General features: G+C 41.6%; 1 protein-coding gene across 2 annotated transcripts in view; it reads left to right on the top strand.

The window, feature by feature from the left end:
- Nucleotides 1-3,065: 3,065 nt before the first annotated feature.
- LOC141760713 (anoctamin-9-like) overlaps nucleotides 3,066-18,558 on the top strand; it is a 34,316-nt gene continuing 18,823 nt past the window's right edge. The window contains exons 1-7 of one of the 2 annotated variants that reach the window (XM_074623763.1): nucleotides 3,066-3,346; nucleotides 9,159-9,218; nucleotides 11,344-11,466; nucleotides 11,586-11,725; nucleotides 14,780-14,829; nucleotides 15,009-15,067; nucleotides 16,478-16,557. In XM_074623763.1, the coding sequence (XP_074479864.1) occupies nucleotides 3,326-3,346; nucleotides 9,159-9,218; nucleotides 11,344-11,466; nucleotides 11,586-11,725; nucleotides 14,780-14,829; nucleotides 15,009-15,067; nucleotides 16,478-16,557 (533 nt within the window). In that variant the 5' untranslated portion in view covers nucleotides 3,066-3,325. Of the gene's footprint in view, nucleotides 3,409-9,158; nucleotides 9,219-11,343; nucleotides 11,467-11,585; nucleotides 11,726-14,779; nucleotides 14,830-15,008; nucleotides 15,068-16,477; nucleotides 16,558-18,558 lie in introns of both variants that reach the window. The other variant, XM_074623772.1, reaches the window with a different exon arrangement.

The following is an 18,558-nucleotide window of genomic DNA, read 5'->3' as shown; positions in this document are numbered from 1 at the left end:
AATGAGACTTCTGCACCTGTTGACAGGTATGTTGGCCCACTCCTCGTGAGCAAACTGCTCCAGCTGTCTCAGGTTTGAAGGGTGCCTTCTCCAGACTGCATGTTTCAGCTCCTTCCACAGATGTTCAATAGGATTTAGATCAGGGCTCATAGAAGGCCACTTCAGAATAGTCCAATGTTTTGTTCTTAGCCATTCTTGGGTGTTTTTAGATGTGTTTTGGGTCATTATCCTGTTTGAGGACCCATGACCTGCAACTGAGACCAAGCTTTCTGACACATTTCGCTCCAGAATGCCTTGATAGTCTTGAGATTTCATTGTACCCTGCACAGATTCAAGACACCCTGTGCCAGATGCAACAAAGCAGCCCCATAACATAACCGAGCCTCCTCCATGTTTCACATTAGGTACAGTGTTTTTTTCTTTGGATGCTTCATTTTTGCGTCTGTGAACATAGAGCTGATGTGACTTGCCAAAAAGCTCCAGTTTTGTCTCATCTGTCCAAAGGACATTCTCCCAGAAGCTTTGTGGCTTGTCAATATGCATTTTGGCAAATTCCAGTCTCGCTTTTTTATGATTTGGTGTCCTCCTCGGTTGTCTTCCATTAAGTCCACTTTGGCTCAAACAGTGACGGATGGTGCGATCTGACACTGATGTACCTTGACCTTGGAGTTCACCTCTAATCTCTTTGGAAGTTGTTCTGGGCTCTTTGGTTACCATTCGTATTATCCGTCTCTTCAATATGTCATCAATTTTCCTCTTGCGGCCACGTCCAGGGAGGTTGGCTACAGTCCCATGGACCTTAAACTTCTGAATAATATGTGCAGCTGTAGTCACAGGAACGTCAAGCTGCTTGGAGATGGTCTTATAGCCTTTACCTTTAACATGAAGGTCTATAATGTTCTTTCTGATCTCCTGAGACAACTCTCTCCTTAGCTTTCTGTGGTCCATGTTCAGTGTGGTACACACCATGATACCAAACAGCACAGTGACTACTTTTCACCCTTTAAATAGGCAGACTGACTGATTACAAGTTTGAAGATACCTGTGATGCTAATTACAGGACACACCTTAGTTTAATATGTCCCTATGGTCACATTATTTTACATCTTTTCTAGGGGTACCATCATTTTTGTCCTGGCCAGTTTCATTAGTTTGTTTTTTAAAATGATTCTGTTGAACCACAATTCAAAAACAATATCTGATTTTCATTCATCAAATTTTTATTTATTATTACTTTTGTCAGTTTCAAGTTATTTCAGTGACCATTGTGGTTTTTTCTCTCTTTAACGGAACGTTACCAACAACTTTGCCTACGTCTGTACATACGTGCGTCCTTCTCCAACACGCCTGTTGATGTGCAGAACAAACTGTGTAGAATAACTAATCAAAACGACACGTTTGATGTGCACATTATGTAATTGTGGCTTAGCAGTGACACCATCACTCCAGATACAGATTTAACAGATACCTGCTGTCCTCAGATGGCTGTAAAGAGAGTCACCAGAGTAAAGGAAAGGCCTTCAGTTTTCTTTGTATGTGGGGTTACAGCAGTCGTCTTCACCGGCTGCAGTTAGTACAGAACGCAGCTGGCACCACCTTCTTTATCAGAACTATTGCACCTCCGTACTGAGGTCGACCAATCAGATGCTCCTGGACGTCCCCAGAACTAGACTCAGAAACAGAGGCGACTGAGCCTTTGTGGTTGCCGCCCCTAATCTCTGGAACAGTTTACCTCTTCAGATTAAAACTGCTCAGACTGCAGAATCATATTAAAGCTGCAGTAGGCAGTATATTTTTGGCATCATTGGGCCAAAATTCTATAATAACCTTTCAGCATATTGTAATTCAAGTGTTCTGAGAGAAAACTAGACTTCTGCTCCAACTCTTGGCTCTGTTTTCAGGCTTTAGAAAATCTAGTCCTGACGGGAGACTTTGACCAATCACAGGTCATTTCAGAGAGAGAGCGTTCCTATTGGCTGTGCTCCGGTCATGTGACCAGAACTTGGCGTTCCTTCACCAGATTTCACAATGGCGGCGGCGTCAAAAACGTTCTATTTTACAGCTAAACCGTGCACTACAAGATGATTCTGAAAACATCTGAGGAGAGAAAAAGGCATTAACGTAACATAATATTGATTCATATTTGATCAGTGCTGCCTAGTTTGACCGTTTGGTCGGAGTTCGCGAGTGACTGACAGTCGGCTCTCATAGTGGCAGCTGGACAGCAGACCTCAGATCAGCTCTTACTGCTTGTTTTCCTCCGGTCTGTGAAATCTTGCAGATGCTGTTAGGAACACCGGAGGACACTGGAGGACACAGAGGACACAGAGGAACATGATTTTTTTCAGGTTACCTGTTTCATGTACTACTGTCACGATATAGTGAACGTTTTATAAAAATAACTTTTAAAAAAATTATATTTGCTCCAATCTGGCCTCCTTCAGCTTTAACAGTCCTTTGTGTTGCTTGTTGTGTGGGAGGTTGATGCTGAGTTTGGTCTTTTCTTTGACTTATTGTTTAAAACTTACAGAACGCTTGACTTGTATATAGACATTTTATTTCTCATTTTATTTTTGGTCATTGGTGCTCTTTATATGTATTAATATAATATTTATATACACACCTATTTTTATCACCACTTGTGTACATGACAGTCCTGTCTATTCCCTATATTTGTCCAGCTTTGTTTGTCCTTGTCCCTAGCTCTTATTTTTTATATTTCTGTGTAACTACAGTATGCATAAGACCAGACTCCAATTCCTTGAATGTATACCTACTTGGCAAGTAAAGCTGATTCTGGTTCTGACTTATTTTCTCTTCTTTCTCTCTTTTAAAATGAACTAATGTATGAAAGTAGAAAGTTAACCTACTGACTACTCAGCACTGTCTGACCATGAGGTATTTCCTCTGTGCAAACTGAGCTGTAGTCGGCTATTTGTTATGGTAAAACGGACTTCCAATGTATATTTATATATAAAGCTCATATTTCCCACATCTTTCCCGCAGAACGTGAACGCAACACATCCCGTCCCGTCTTGGCTAAAGGTGACGTCAGAGGCTGCAGGTGAAATGGCACCCCTTCTTCACCTGTACACGCGCGCACACTGAAGCCAGCAGCAGCATTCTCCTATAGATATGCGGAAGTGAAGCGAGGAGCAGAGTTTCTACCTGAGATCCATGTTTATTAGTGACTGGTTGCTTTTAATGGTGAGTGATGGACTGATATGTTAATGAGCTGCAAGAAGGAACATGTAGCCTGCTTTCTGGTTGGATCTACTTTTTCTCTCTGACAGAACTTCACATCAACACCGGGACAAACTCCAACATGTTCTTCAAGTCTCCCCAGGTAAACACTGAGCTGAGTTTGATCAACCTGACTGCATTATAATGGACTTCAGTCCATGTACTGTGAGTAGCCTCTACTTTCTACCTCTACATGGAGCCTATCGAACACTTCCTGTCACTTCTTACTCTGATTTTACAGACACAACTGACACACAATAAACAGTCAGAGGTAAAAAAAAAAAAAAAAAAAGGGGAAAAAAGTGTAACGCTACATTAAACAGAAGAATAGAATATTTGTCACATATATAACAGCAAAATACAGGATGCTTGAAAAGTCCACAAAACATGTATTTCTTTTTCTATTCTTTTTATTTCTCTCTTCATGTTTTTAACAACAACAACAACAACAACAGCAACAAAATCACTTTCCCTTTACAATAACTCATTTTAAGCTAATCTCATTAAGAAAACAGCACTTCAGCACAGTCTCTCATGGTTTGTCCTTGAAATCTATAACAGGACACCAAAACTTTAACAAATTAATTTTTCTTAAATGGTACTTAACTTTTATTATAGTGGACACTGAATCTCATGCATATGGAGAGATGGCTTCTGTTTTTGCATTATTATTATTAGGACCGTTTCAATATTTCTGCTGAGGGATAATCTCCTAAAAAAAAGGGAAAAAACATGTGCGTAGATTCTCAACAGCTTCAGCGACATTTAATCCTGAACCAGTTCCACAACATCTGCATCAACTGTCCTATTTCGAACGTCACATCTGGGATTGACCTGGGAACGTGGGGCGTGTAATATTTCATATTTATGCATCATAGTTTGTGTTGAAATAAGTAGATTAATTATTATTATAATAATATAATAATTAATAGATGTATCACATCTAAGTGGAATCATGAGGATCCCCCTGATATCACTTAGTGGATTAATGAGGTAAACTCATGTGCTCCCTTGGGAAAAATAACCTATGCTATAAGAGGTAGCCCACAGGATTACTTATATATAATCTATTTACCCTAACCATTCCATGGTATTATTATTTTCTCTGTGCTGTTTTTTTTTTTAATACATTTAATTAATGAATTAATGAATGGATGAATTAATTAATTTAAGGTTTCTATCTTACTACCATGAATTATATTATTGTATTACTTATTACCTTTTAATTTTAACTAATTAATTAAAGGGACTATTTGTAACTTTTTAAGCGTATAAATGTAGCGGGTCGCCACACATGCGCGTTCGCATATGCGCGCTCGCGTGTGGCCGGAGCCTCGTCTCCGCTGCCTGCTCTCCTTCACTCAGAATGCGCGCGCATCCTCGCTGTCTCGCTCCACCTCTAGACGTGAACGCGCGCTCACTACACACTGCAGAAGAGTTAGTTTAGCTCTGAGAATATCTAGTGAATGCACAGGGGACGTTTGTGCAGAAATAACTGCTGCAGCTCCTCCAGACCAACAGAGCTTTCCCGTGTCTTGTGAAGTGCTGGAGCTCTTCAGAGAGTTACGTTGTCTTCTCGTTACCGACCGGGTGCCGGTGTCTCCTCTGCTCTTTCCGGCTGCGGGCGGAGAGAGCAGGGAGACACGCTGCAGAGCCCCGCTGCTTCAGCCTGCACTTAGGCAGGAAAAGCCAACACTAGGATCAGATCTAAATCATGTTCATGGAGAGACCTTCGTCTGGTCAGCTAACATTACTGCCAAGCAGCTGAAATATAGAGTGATATTGTGGTTTTAGCTGACTTGTGTCGCCTCACTGTTTTGAGCGATGCTCGTTCAGGTATATTTAGAGCCAGCAAGCGCGAGCCCGACGCTGACTTTCGTTGATTTCACGGCCACAGGTGTCGCTGTTAAGAAGCATTTCTGAAAGTTACAAATAGTCCCTTTAAAGTATTTTTAAAATTATTTTTATTTTATTTTTTCCTGTAACTTTACCTCTCGGGGTGGGAGGAAGACTGGACCTGTCTCTGTGTGAGAGTGGGAAGCGATGTGTACGTGTGTATATACTGTATGTATGTACATGATAAATGTTAAATGTAAAATATAATTTTTTTGTATTATGGCACTGGTATTATGTTTTGTTATGTTTGAAAAAAAGGAATAAAAATAATTTTCCAAAAGAAATAAGTAGATCAAAACCGCAGCTAATGTTTACTCTCATAATCAATTAAAAATCTTCTGATTGTTTTGGTCCATAAAGTGCCATAAAATAGTAAAAAGTGGCATTCACAACTTCTCAAAGCCCGAGGTGACATTTTCAAATGTCTCGTTTTGTCCGACAGTCCACAAATATTCACTTTAATATCATAGAAGACATACTGAGGGTGAAAATCAAGAGATGAATGAGTGAGTGCTGCATGAACGCCCCGCTCTGGGATTTCAATGAAGACACGGCGGGACTGTAGTTTAATGGGACACAGCTATGTGTGCGTGCGTGCGTGCGTGCGTGCGTGCGTGCGTGCGTGCGTGCGTGCGTGCGGAGTCTGTGGGTCAGAAGTGAAACCTGTTTATCACTGAGAGCGGTTGAGGTCACGCCCACGCTGTAGGTTCACCGCAGCATATCTGGATCCAGTATCTCTTAGATTAGAAATTTAAGTCTATCAGTCACTTTAGTGTGAAGGGTGTGTTGGACAGAACAAAGCAGAGGGTGAGGGTGCGAGACAACAGGAAACAACAGGAGACAACAAACATGAGAAGCTGAGCATGTTGGGCAGGTCTGGACCTGCAGGTCGCTGAATGTCAGAGAGGGAGAAGCTGTCCATGATTATATTTGAACTGAGGAAAAAATGTGTTTAGATGAATCACAACAGACCGTGTCAACAACCAGAGGGATAATTTAAGATTTTACTAATAGACTGGTTGAATGTTAAAGTGGCAGTTGGCAGTATATTTTTGACATCACTGGGCAAAAATTCCATAATAACCTTTCAGCATATTGATATTCAAGTCTTCTGTTCTCACCTGATTTTACAATGGCGGCAGCGTCACAAACTTTCTCATTTTACAGCTAAACGGTGCACTACAAGATGATTATGAAAACATCTGAGGAGAGAAATAGGCATTAACGTAACAGAATATTGATTCATATTTGATCAGCGCTGCCTAGTTTGACTGTTTGGTTGGAGTTGGCGAGTGATTGACAGCCGGCTCTCAAAGACAGAAGCTGGCCAGCAGACCTCAGATCAGCTCTTACTGCTTGTTTTCCTCTGGTCTGTGAAATCTTGCAGATGCTGTTAAGAGCACCGGAGAACACTGGAGGACACAGAGAAACAATTTGTTTTCACCTGTGTCATGTACTACTGTCAGGATATAGCGACCGTTTTATAAAAATAACTTTTTTAAATCATATTTGCTCCAATCTCGCCTACTTCAGCTTTAAGTGAAGATAATGTTATTCCACTTATCACACATACTGATAGTAACACATACACAGTACACAGTCTAGTTAATTTGGTCCACCTGCTCAAACTAATGCACTCTGATACAACAGTCCTGATATAGATCGTCCCTTCATGAAGGTCAGAATGTTCAGTTTGTGTTGAAACTGAAGAGGTGTTCGTCATCATTTGGGAAGATGTAGTTTGTGCTGCTGTTGATTTGTATTGTGTTATACTGACCGGTGTTTCTGTTATTTAGCCTAGCGTTATTGATACACACAGTAACTGATAGTGAAGGGTCAGGGTGAATGAGAATGGGAGCAGACGTGAAGTGTCTTTTAAGCTTGGAGAAAAGCAGCCTCAGCCTCAGTGGTCCAGGTAAAAGGGGAAGCAGAAGAGGTGAGTTGGGTAAGGGGAGCAGCCACTCTGCTGTAGTCCATTCTGAGGCGATGGTAAAGAATTGGTGAAGCCAAGGAAACGCTGAAGCTATTTAACGGTGAAAGCGGTGACAGGCATGTAGTCTACAGTGGTGCATAACCGCGGCTCTGCACTCCGCTAACCCTGCAGCTATATTCTAGCTGATTCTATATTGAGACAATGTTACTGAATCAATATTGATTCAACTGTCATCTAAAAGGCAGCTTCATCTAAATTTTAGCTGATTCAAAACAGAATTTTTTTAAAAATACTCAATTATCCTTTCTGTGCTTTGGCATATTTTGCTCAACATAAAATAAAAATACTTTAAATTACAAAAAAGGCAAGTCTTTTCCAAAAAGCGAATGCTTTGCCTTTAAAGCAAGTCTCACTCATGAGTTTTCTGCAATATCATACATAACATACCTTACAAATTTGTAATAAGAGATACAACATAGAATACTGTCCCATATGAAGTGGTCCAAACACACATTACACACTAAACCATGCATTGTTGGCAGGTATTAATATAATACTAAAAATGACCTTTGCACGTGATTCAATACAAATACATGAAACTATATTATAATCCATTACTGAAAAATATGACCGAAAACATGCTTTTAATATTCAGATTTAATTTGGGAAATGTAACACAACAATGTTATGACATTTTAAAGATCCCCTCCAGACATTTTTAAAGACATATTGGAGCACAATTGGCTCCAAACTGAATGTCACAAATCATCTTAAAGGGGCACCGAGAAATGTTCCACCTTCAGCTGATGAATGTGAAAACAGCCATCTAGTGTCAAACTCTGCTGAGACATCATTCTGCAAAGTGAAGCTTAAACATCCGACCGAAAAACACATTTTTTAGTGGGGGGGGGACCTAAGATTATTTTGCTGTTCTTTTGATTCCATCGGCTCTGGACCGTAACGCAGTCAGTGTTTTACTGTGTCGTTGGAGGCCAGGGGCCTGTACTATGAAGCGAGTTCAACAGACCCAGGCGTCCGGAAAACCCTGAAGGGTTAACACTGAAGTTACCTCGCTAACCCCAAATCATGCTCCGCAGAACAGGCCTCAGGTGGGACAGGTTCACAGCCTCAAATGGCCGAGCGACACAAACTTTATAAAGAAAACAGAATGATTAAGGCCAAAAATAAAAAGACAATGACGATATACTGAGTTCAGTTTCTTTTCAGCACAGAGCCGGCTGCTGGCTTAGGCATGAAAAAAAAGAAAGAGAGGGACAAAGGGCCACCGTGGTGTCAATAGATCATGTTTACGAGTGCTCAGCCTAATAATTTCAGACATATTTGGCCAAAAATAATGTCACTCACTGCAATAATATACAGTTGTTTTTAAGTTAGATACCCTTAACCATGATTAAACACACCTCAGTCAACAGATTCCTTCACCAGTTATTGAAATGTTCTGATACACCAGGATCCAGTGACTTTTCAATATTCTTACATTTCAAAGAAAAAGTGTAGCATTTAGCTAAAAGGATAAGCTGTTGTAACAGTAGCACAAGTGGAGAAAAGACATAAAGTCAGCAATGTGCATTATTTAGCAATGCAATCTAAAGTGTGTTAACATTAGCCGCCATTTGTCAGAGGTAGATTGTGTTATTTCTTCCATCAAAACAAGTTACACAGTCTCACTCTGACTGAATGTTCAGATCGCGTCGGGTTGAAAAATGACACCACAATTATCTGTAATATGACACGAGTAAGTCAACATGGTAAAACGACATGCTTGCACTGTACTGTGTGTGTGGTTTTAATAATGCTAACCTTGTGTGTGTGTGTGTGTGTGTGTGTGTGTGTGTGTGTGTGTGTGTGTGTGTGTGTGTGTGTGTGTGTGTGTGTGTGTGTGTGTGTGTGTGTGTGTGTGTGTGTGTGTGTGTGTGTGTGTGTGTGTGTGTGTGTGTGTGTGTGTGTGTGTGTGGTGTGTGTGTGTGTGTGTGTGTGTGTGTGTGTGTGTGTGTGTGTGTGTGTGTGTGTGTGTGTGTGTGTGTGTGTGTGTGTGTGTGTGTGTGTGCGCGCGCGCGTGTTAAAGGAAAGCTTTGAGCTGTGTGACGGACAGAAGAATGATGCTGAGCCTTTACTTCCTCAATTGGTAAGAGTCCATGTCTCTCTCTATCTCTCATCTGAACTTTTCATACATTAACAAGATAACTGCAAGCAGAGAGAATATATCTGCTCATATGAAAGGCTTCTTTGACTGTGTTGGACAGATAAACCTGTGGTGCCGTCACACATGAACAGACGCAGAGCTTTATCTTAAAGGGCCTACTGTCACCGTTCGAGATAAAACAGTGAAACTGTTCGTGTCAGCTGTTTCATTTGCACCTCGTATCTGGTTTAATGAGTCTGCCAGGTGTGTTCACTGCTGCATCATGATCTGGGTTTTACTTTGTTGAGTAAAATATTAAAGACATGGACCTACGTCGACAGTAACGAATGTTACGATATTGTAAATTTAGTTCTATTAGCGGAGACGGAGCCCACTACTGTACTCTACGGGTAATACTCATGAGCGAGCATTCGCACACAGAACATTTTCTAAAAGTGTTGCATAAGTCAAGTAAATTCTATTTGTATTGCCCAAAATCACAAATCACAAATTTGCCTCGGGGGGGCTTTACAATCTGTACAGGATAAGACACCCCCTGTCCTTTACAGTACGACCCTCTCAGCGGATAAGGAAACACTTAACCAAAAAAAAACCTTTTAACAGGGAAAAAAAAAGTTAGAAACCTCAAGAAGAGCAACAGAGGAGGGGTCCTCCTTCCAGGATGGACAGACGTGCAATAGATGTCGTGTGTACAGAGTAAAAACATAATGAAAATACAACATAGACAATCCATATGACAAAAAATAATACATATAATGTGAACATATGTGAGATGGTGGATCCAGGAGGATGTCAAGCAGCTTCCCGGCGTCGCAGAACAGATAAAGCCAGAGCAACACGACCTCCTCTCCACGCCAGATAGATAGAGCCAGAGCAACACAACCTCCTCTCCACGCTACATAGATAGAGCCCAAGCAACACAACCTCCTCTCCACGCCAGATAGATAGAGCCCGAGCAACACGACCTCCTCTCCGCACCAGATAAATAGAGCAATATGTTGCAATAGCCGATAAAGAAAATACAGTTCCACCAACAGGGATACAGTGCACAGAAGCCGTTTCCATGCTGACAGACGGGGCCAGACCATCTCCAAATATGGTCTGAGCGATTGGATCTCAATTAGTCGTCAATGCGTCTTGAGTGCATTCACACTTGTACTTAGATCTGTCCACTTGTGATTGGATCATCCAAGATGAATGTTAATGACAGGTCTGAACAGGGCCATAGCTGAGATCAGTGCAAGCGGCAAAACTGTCTTCAATGACCGCCTTCAGAGGCTCAAAGGGACCATTCACCAAGGCCTTGAGTACCAATGGTAGTTTCCACTGCGGGGAGGAGGCACGCATTACCAGGTGTAGACCCAACTGCACAGGACAGAGGATCCAGCCTCCTTCACCACTTTGCCATGACAGACAGTCCAGCCCTCCTCAGCCTGTCCCTCTCAGGAACCAAACCTGGAGAGGATGGCCCGGAGTGGGCAGCTCGTCTATTGCACCTGTTTCCTGAGATAGAGACCCCCCAAAACAGGGGGATGTACCAGTGCTGGGCTGCCATCATCTGAGTCATTTCTGCATAACCATGACGCCCGAGCGGCAACCTGGGACCACCAGAATGACCGTCAACGGCTCCCACCTCCCTCTCTTTAGCGGGAGGGACGGAGCGATGTAAAAGCAGCTTTCTTACCATGGCACATGTGCAAAGGCGTCCATTCAGGGGTGGATCATCCTGCTCTCCCAGAGAACCACAGCGGGCAGTGGGTGTTGGGTCGGTTGGCAAACAGTTCTACTTCTGCTTTCCCGAACCGAAGGCACTGCATAATGCAGTGTATGCCTCAGCGGGACCACCGGATGGGCAGCTGCCTTTGAAAATCATACCTTTGGGTGTTTTAACTGAACCAAACTGGTTGAGAAGTTAAAGCACTCTTAAGGCTGTGTAACATAGTGGAAGTTTGTAACCCTGATTTGACCAAAACAGCCTTGGGTTAAAACATTTTAAAATTAGCTTATTTTTTTGCTTCATTTAGCTGGACAAATCTGAGTATAATGCTTATTTTGAGCAGCTTAACAATGCAAACAATGTAAATATGTGTGTTTCATGTTTGAACAGCCCGGCCGGAGGACATTTGACTACGTACTGGTGGCCGACAAGTTGGACGATGAAACAGGCCAGAGGGCTCAGAGACAGAGAGCCTTCCTCGGGCAGCTAGAAGAGAAAAACATCACCATCTCTGTGAGTCTCTTTCTTCAAAACACCCGACACCAGACACATGACATAATATAGTGGGAATGATTGTATGAATCAAAGAAGACAGAGTTTACTTTCATGTGTGTGTTGTTTTTGTGTGTTAGAGGATTGTCCATGAGGATAAAGTGTTTTTTGGCCTCCGTGCTCCCAGTGAGATGTTTAAAGACTACCAGTACCTGCTCAAAGTCTCCGACTCCTGCAACTGGTGTGGAGATATAAAGGGCTCCGTCACCCAGGCTACCAGGTAACACACATACACATATACACGTAGGCAAAATTGTTGGTACTCTTCCGTTAAAGAAAGAAAACCCCACAATGGTCACTGAAATAACTTGAAACTGACAAAAGTAATAATAAATAAAAATTTACTGAAAATTAACTAATGAAAATCAGCTGTTGCTTTTGAATTGTGGTTCAACAGAATCATTTTAAAAAACAAACTGATGAAACTGGCCTAGACAAAAATGATGGTAGCCCTAGAAAAGATGTAAAATAATGTGACCATAGGGACATGTTAAACTAAGGTGTGTCCTGTAAATAGCATCACAGGTATCTTCAAACTTGTAATCAGTCAGTCTGCCTATTTAAAGGGTGAAAAGTAGTCACTGTGCTGTTTGGTGTCATGGTGTGTACCACACTGAACATGGACCACAGAAAGCTAAGGAGAGAGTTGTCTCAGGAGATTAGAAAGAACATTATAGACCTTCATGTTAAAGGTAAAGGCTATAAGACCATCTCCAAGCAGCCTGATGTTCCTGTGACTACAGCTGCTCATATTATTCAGAAGTTTAAGGTCCATGGGACTGTAGCCAACCTCCCTGGACGTGGCCGCAAGAGGAAAATTGATGACATATTGAAGAGACGGATAATACAAATGGTAACCAAAGAGCCCAGAACAACTTCCAAAGAGATTAGAGGTGAACTCCAAAGTCAAGGTACATCAGTGTCAGATCGCACCATCCGTCACTGTTTGAGCCAAAGTGGACTTAATGGAAGACGACCCAGGAGGACACCAAATCATAAAAAAGCGAGACTGGAATTTGCCAAAATGCATATTGACAAGCCACAAAGCTTCTGGGAGAATGTCCTTTGGACAGATGAGACAAAACTGGAGCTTTTTGGCAAGTCACATCAGCTCTATGTTCACAGACGAAGAGATGAAGCATCCAAAGAAAAGAACACTGTACCTAATGTGAAACATGGAGGAGGCTCGGTTATGTTATGGGGCTGCTTTGCTGCATCTGGCACAGGGTGTCTTGAATCTGTGCAGGGTGCAATGAAATCTCAAGACTATCAAGGCATTCTGGAGCGAAATGTGCTGCCCAGTGTCAGAAAGCTTGGTCTCAGTTGCAGGTCATGGGTCCTCAAACAGGATAATGACCCAAAACACAGCTAAAAACACCCAAGAATGGCTAAGAACAAAACATTGGACTGTTATGAAGTGGCCTTCTATGAGCCCTGATCTAAATCCTATTGAACATCTGTGGAAGGAGCTGAAACATGCAGTCTGGAGAAGGCACCCTTCAAACCTGAGACAGCTGGAGCAGTTTGCTCACGAGGAGTGGGCCAAAATACCTGTCGACAGGTGCAGAAGTCTCATTGAGAGTTACAGAAATCACTTGTTTGCAGTGATTGCCTCAAAAGGTTGTGCAACTAAATATTAAGTTAAGAGTACCATCATTTTTGTCCAGGCCAGTTTCATTAGTTTGTTTTTTAAAATGATTCTGTTGAACCAAAATTCAAAAGCAATGTCTCATTTTCATTAGTTAATTTTCAATACATTTTTATTTATTATTACTTTTCTCAGTTTCAAGTTATTTCAGTGACCTTTGTGGGTTTTTCTTTCTTTAACGGAAGAGTACCAACAATTTTGCCTACGTCTGTATATTATATACAGAGATACAAACGCGCACGCACGCACGCACGCACGCACGCACGCACGCACGCACACACACACACACACTGTTTTTTCCTCTTCTCCACCTTTTCGTTCTTCTCCTCTGAGGTTCTGGAGCCACAGGAGCTCTTTAGCTCCTCTCCAGTGGCTCCCTGTGGATTTTTAAAAATGGAAATGAATAACTGTTTTTTGTTTACATTTTCATTTTTATTTATCATTGTTGTAGGTCTATGGTACGACGGTACGACGGAGTATTAGGGCCACATTGAGGAGAAAAAAAGAAAATCTGCGATTTCGAGAATAAAGTCATAATATTATGAGAATAAAGTCAAAGGTTTACAAGAAAAACGTTGTAGTATTATGAGAATAAAGTCAGAATATTATAAAGTAGTATTTTACGTGTTATTTTCTTTTTTCTCGTAAAGTTATGACTTTATTCTGGAAATCTCTGATTTTTTCCCCTCAATGTGGCCCTAATACTCCGTAGTACATTTGCTCTTGGGCCCTCACTGCATTAGATTTATATATATATACTGTATATACTTAGACTATAAACTGTGTTACCTTCATCACAATGCTCAAATGTTTTGCGGCTCCAGACAGATTTTTCTTTTCTTTTTTTTTGCCTAAAATGGCTCTTTTGATAGTAAAGGTTGCTGACCCCTGCTCTAGGCAAACGTATTTCCTTAAATAGAGAAATGTGGGCGTGGCAGTATGCTGATTGCAAATACTGGGCACGCACCTGTCAATTTATAATAACTCTGATTCACTAACATATGCACAGTGGGAAGAACAAAATTGGCCGGTGTGCACGTGTCATGAATTTGACGGCATTTTTGCGTGCTCACTTATTTTGTGTGCAAAGTAAAAACATTTCCACCTACACATTAGTGAATGAGGCCCATTGAGTATACAGCACAAGTAAAGAGGTGTTTTATTGTGAAGCTTCTGTGGACATTTTGATAAATCGATTTTGTCCTTTTGTCACAGAAGTGAGTGAGTCATTTCTTTCAAATGTAATCAAATCGAATGAGTCAGGATTGACAGCAGTATTTATGTATTTTTTCTCTCTTGATTTGTCAAAGAAAGTTCATATCACATGCTCTTTGAAGGTTGGGGCTGAAAATAAGATTTAAAAAATGGCTTCTTCAGTTGCATAATAGCATCACAGAACCCCAACTGTCTGTATGTGGAAGCAACACAGCTGTGCAAAGACAAACGTGAAACAGTAAGGGGAGCAGAGCTCTGGTTTAGCTTTTATAGACAGATGTACTGTCGGATGTATGTGGATGGTGTATACCAGCACCGGTGCTGTCAAAATCCATCATATAAAACCCTACTCATTCTGATTCTGCTGATACAGTTTCTTCACTTTACTTGTACTTTTTATTATTTCTCCAGAATCCGAATTGTCCATTTCATCCTTCACCAGACCTACATCAACACAGGAGGTAAGTGTGATCAGTTTAATAGAATTTAATAGTATCATCTGTAGCTTTGTAGCTTCAGCAAACACAACATGTCATCCACTCAGACTTTTAACATTGATTATCAAACATCTTGTGATGCGAGACAAACAGCAGCCGCTCATGCAGATGATGTGTTTGTTTTGTTGTTGTTTTTTAATTAGAGAACCTGGATGAACTGTTGATGAAGAATGTGTTTGAAACCGTGTTCTGCCTCCATGAGGTGAGTCAACCTTTGACAGACTGCATTAAACTGCTGGAGCTATTATGTTATATATTTTTTATATATATATTTGGCCCAGATCTGAGTCCTTTAATATAGATTATCTGCTGATACCATACAATCTGATACATATATTGACCTAAATGACACAGCACACTCAACTACAACCCTCTGAGACCCACAGTGGGACACAGTTTTTGTCTCTTTTAGGGGGGTCCAGGGAGTCTTTAGGGGGAGATAGCAGGTCAACAGTAGATGTCACATAGAATCAACTGCTGGGAACCTGAAGATTAATTTGAGATGCAGCTAAGCACCATGTGACAAGTTGTTCTAGTCATAAATCAGAAACAAACACAAATGAATGAATTATTTAAAATTAATTATAAAAGTGTATCAGGGTTTAGAACATTATGATTGAAGCATGTGATGTCCATCCCCATGCTCTATTAGGTCGCATGAGTTGTTGCAGCAATTTTTGGGTTGATACCATTTGTTACACAGATTTGGTGCTAAATTTAACCATTTTTTACCAGTGGAGAATTGACAAAAATTATCAATAATCCCTCCAGAATACCACATTTCACTGTTGAATGTTCGACTGCTTCATAGCAATGGCTGCTAATCAGGGAACAGTTTGTGCACCAACCTTTGTTGATGTAAATGCAGAGGCCCCTCCTTGCGTTTCCCCGACAGACGGTTGTGGTCCGCTCGGAAGAGCAGCAGCCCGTCGATCTGAAAAGCAGAGTCCGGCATGTTGCTGTTTAGCCACATTTCCATCAGGAGAAACAGTTCCTCATCTCCATGTAGATGTTTAATCGCAGCCATATTAAAACCATTTTGTTGTCCAGTGAGCGAACATTGGCCAGGAAGTGATGGAATCACAGGTCTGTTTGTGTTCGCTTTTAGTTTAGCTAACAGGCCAGCCTGCTTGCCCCTCCCTCCGCACGTATTATATCATCTTACACAGAGAAACTAGACTAGGAACAAGCAGGTTATGTTCTGGCCTCAGGGTCTGTGTAAATATGGCCGTAGTTAAAAGGCAACTATCCGACACTTGAGGCAGAAATACGCAGCTGAGTCCTCAGGGTTTAAAGAGTTTGACAAGAGTGTGTTTTGTCTCGGTGAACACCAACAAGTCATGAAAAACACCGTCGCGTGGTTACTCTACATATATCGTCCAGTAAAAAGTTGAAGAAGTAGAGACATTTGTTGGTTCTTTGATGTTACAAAGTCATACAGTACATGTCTCATTCTCATTGAGACCGAGTAAGAGCCAGGAAAGTGAACATGTGAAATATTTTAGACACAATACATTTTTGCCCAGATGTTGTTATGCTGATGTGAAACAGTGTGTTAGCATTTAGGATAAACACCTGATGTCTGTGTGTTGATTTTTCCAATGATTCTCAGAGGAGGAAGCAGAAGGAGCTGAGGAAGACGTGGGCTCGATGGACGGGTCTGTTTACAGGCCAACCGGTCAACGAAGTCAAGTCAGTCTCTAACTCTCTGTCTGTCTGTGTGTAACTGTCTGTGTGTAACTGTCTGTGTGTAACTGTCTCTCTATCACTGCTAAGGATGTTAACATAGTGGATTAAGGAAAGCGGAATGTAAAACCTATTGCATTTGTTTAGACCAGAGGTTTTCAAACTGAGACAAAGTGACTGAGGTGAAAGGGACTGGTGCATGCAGGTAAAAACAACAGGAAGTTAGTTATTCGGCTGCTGATTTGACCGTTCACCAACACAGTCAGCTCATGGAGGCGATTAAGGGGGTTTTCACATTAGGTACGATTGATCCGTACCAGCTGTTCTAGTGGTGGAGCATCGTAAAACACGTCACTCAAACTCGACAGAAACTAAATTAAAACTCAATAAAACCGTCGTTGTTAGTCTTTCCAACGGTTTGGTTGAAATATTATTTCACAGAGTTTGATGTGAAAATAGGCCGACTCTCAGGTTGGCTTTCACACCTGATACGAACCATACCCGAGTACACATGATCCGTACTCCAGACCACCTTTTCAAGTGGACTCGAGTACGGATCGACGAACCATGCCCGAGTACGGTTCACACTAATCAATTGAACTGGACTTTGGGACAAGTGTACTTGGATCCGGGCCCGGGTCTGGCTCCCTGATGTGAAAGCACCCTAAGATACTTAGTGTGTGATTTCTGCAATTTGAATCCAAAAATTGTACTCCTTCTCGGACCCAAAGCTCAGTCTGAACACAAATCTGAACATACAGACACTTATTTTTAGAATGAGTGTGACTCACACTTCAGAGGATTATCTCTGATGTCCATCGTGAACAAGCATCCATAAATCCACTTAGAAATCATAGAAAAAGAGAGGCTCCTTATAGCTGCAGAACTTGCTTGAGAATCATCATGTTTTTTAAGTTTTCTTCAGTATCAAGTATCCAGTGATAATTATCTGTGCATCCAAGGTTCAAGGTTCCAGGTTCTTTATTTGTCAATTGTCAATTCAGCAAAGCAGTTACTGGTAATGAAAATCTTAGGCCTCAGGTTCCTTCGACAATGCTCATTAAATACAGTATGTATACTGTATATAAAAGAGCAAATCACAAAAGTAAAAGTAAAAGCAAAAAAAAAAAAGCGTCTTCCATGCTAGTTTCGCCTGACTCCTCCATTATTGCCTGGCTGCAAATCAACTGCAAATGCACTAACCACACTAGGGATGTGACGGTGAGGAAATGTTCCCACCGGTTAATAAACTTGTGACAACACCGGTGTTACCGATTACACCGGACATTTGACAAGAAAAGATGACGGTCAACATATGTAGCTTTCTTACTTTGATCTTTACCGTCGGGTGGCTGGCGGTGTGTCTGGCCTCTCCGGTCCAGCTTTTCTGTGGGGCCGCAGGGGTCCACTTGGCGCCGCTCCGCCCTCCTCGCGGCGATTAACACTACCTCATTAACGTTATGGTTCCCTTATAGCATCGGGTTAAAATCTGAAATATTGCCAAATAGGCGTGTTTGCTTTTCGCTTCGACACCAAATCCTCCGCCATCTCTCGGTCTGTCAACTCTCTCTCGTCCCGTTTGTGTGTGAAAAATTACACCTGTTGCTCTGAGCTGACTCCTTAAAATAAGTTCACTTTCAGATTGAAGTGTCCGTTGTCCGACTGTCTATTGATAACATACTGCTGTTACGCCAAAATTAACAATGGGTTTTATTTCTGTAAAAAAAAAGCAAGACGACGGCGCCGGCGCCGGCGGTGCTTCACCTACTGGTCTGAACTCGGAGCGCCCTCTTCTGTTCAAACAAAGCACTGTAAAAGACGAGAGACTGCAGATCAGTGCTAGTATGACTTGATGTACCTATTATGCCCCGATATCGCCATTCAGTTTTTCATCTCGACGATGCATATCGTCACGTTTTTATATTGTGATATTTTGTGGCACGATATTTCGTCACACCCCTATAATCTAAGGCATAAAATTGTTCAGATAAAGTATAGGGCTTTTAT

The sequence above is a fragment of the Sebastes fasciatus genome, chromosome 2 (genome assembly GCF_043250625.1).
Source record: "Sebastes fasciatus isolate fSebFas1 chromosome 2, fSebFas1.pri, whole genome shotgun sequence".
Lineage (NCBI taxonomy): Eukaryota > Metazoa > Chordata > Actinopteri > Perciformes > Sebastidae > Sebastes > Sebastes fasciatus.
Note: the sequence above shows the minus strand (reverse complement) of the source record. Positions and strands in the feature narration are given on the sequence as shown.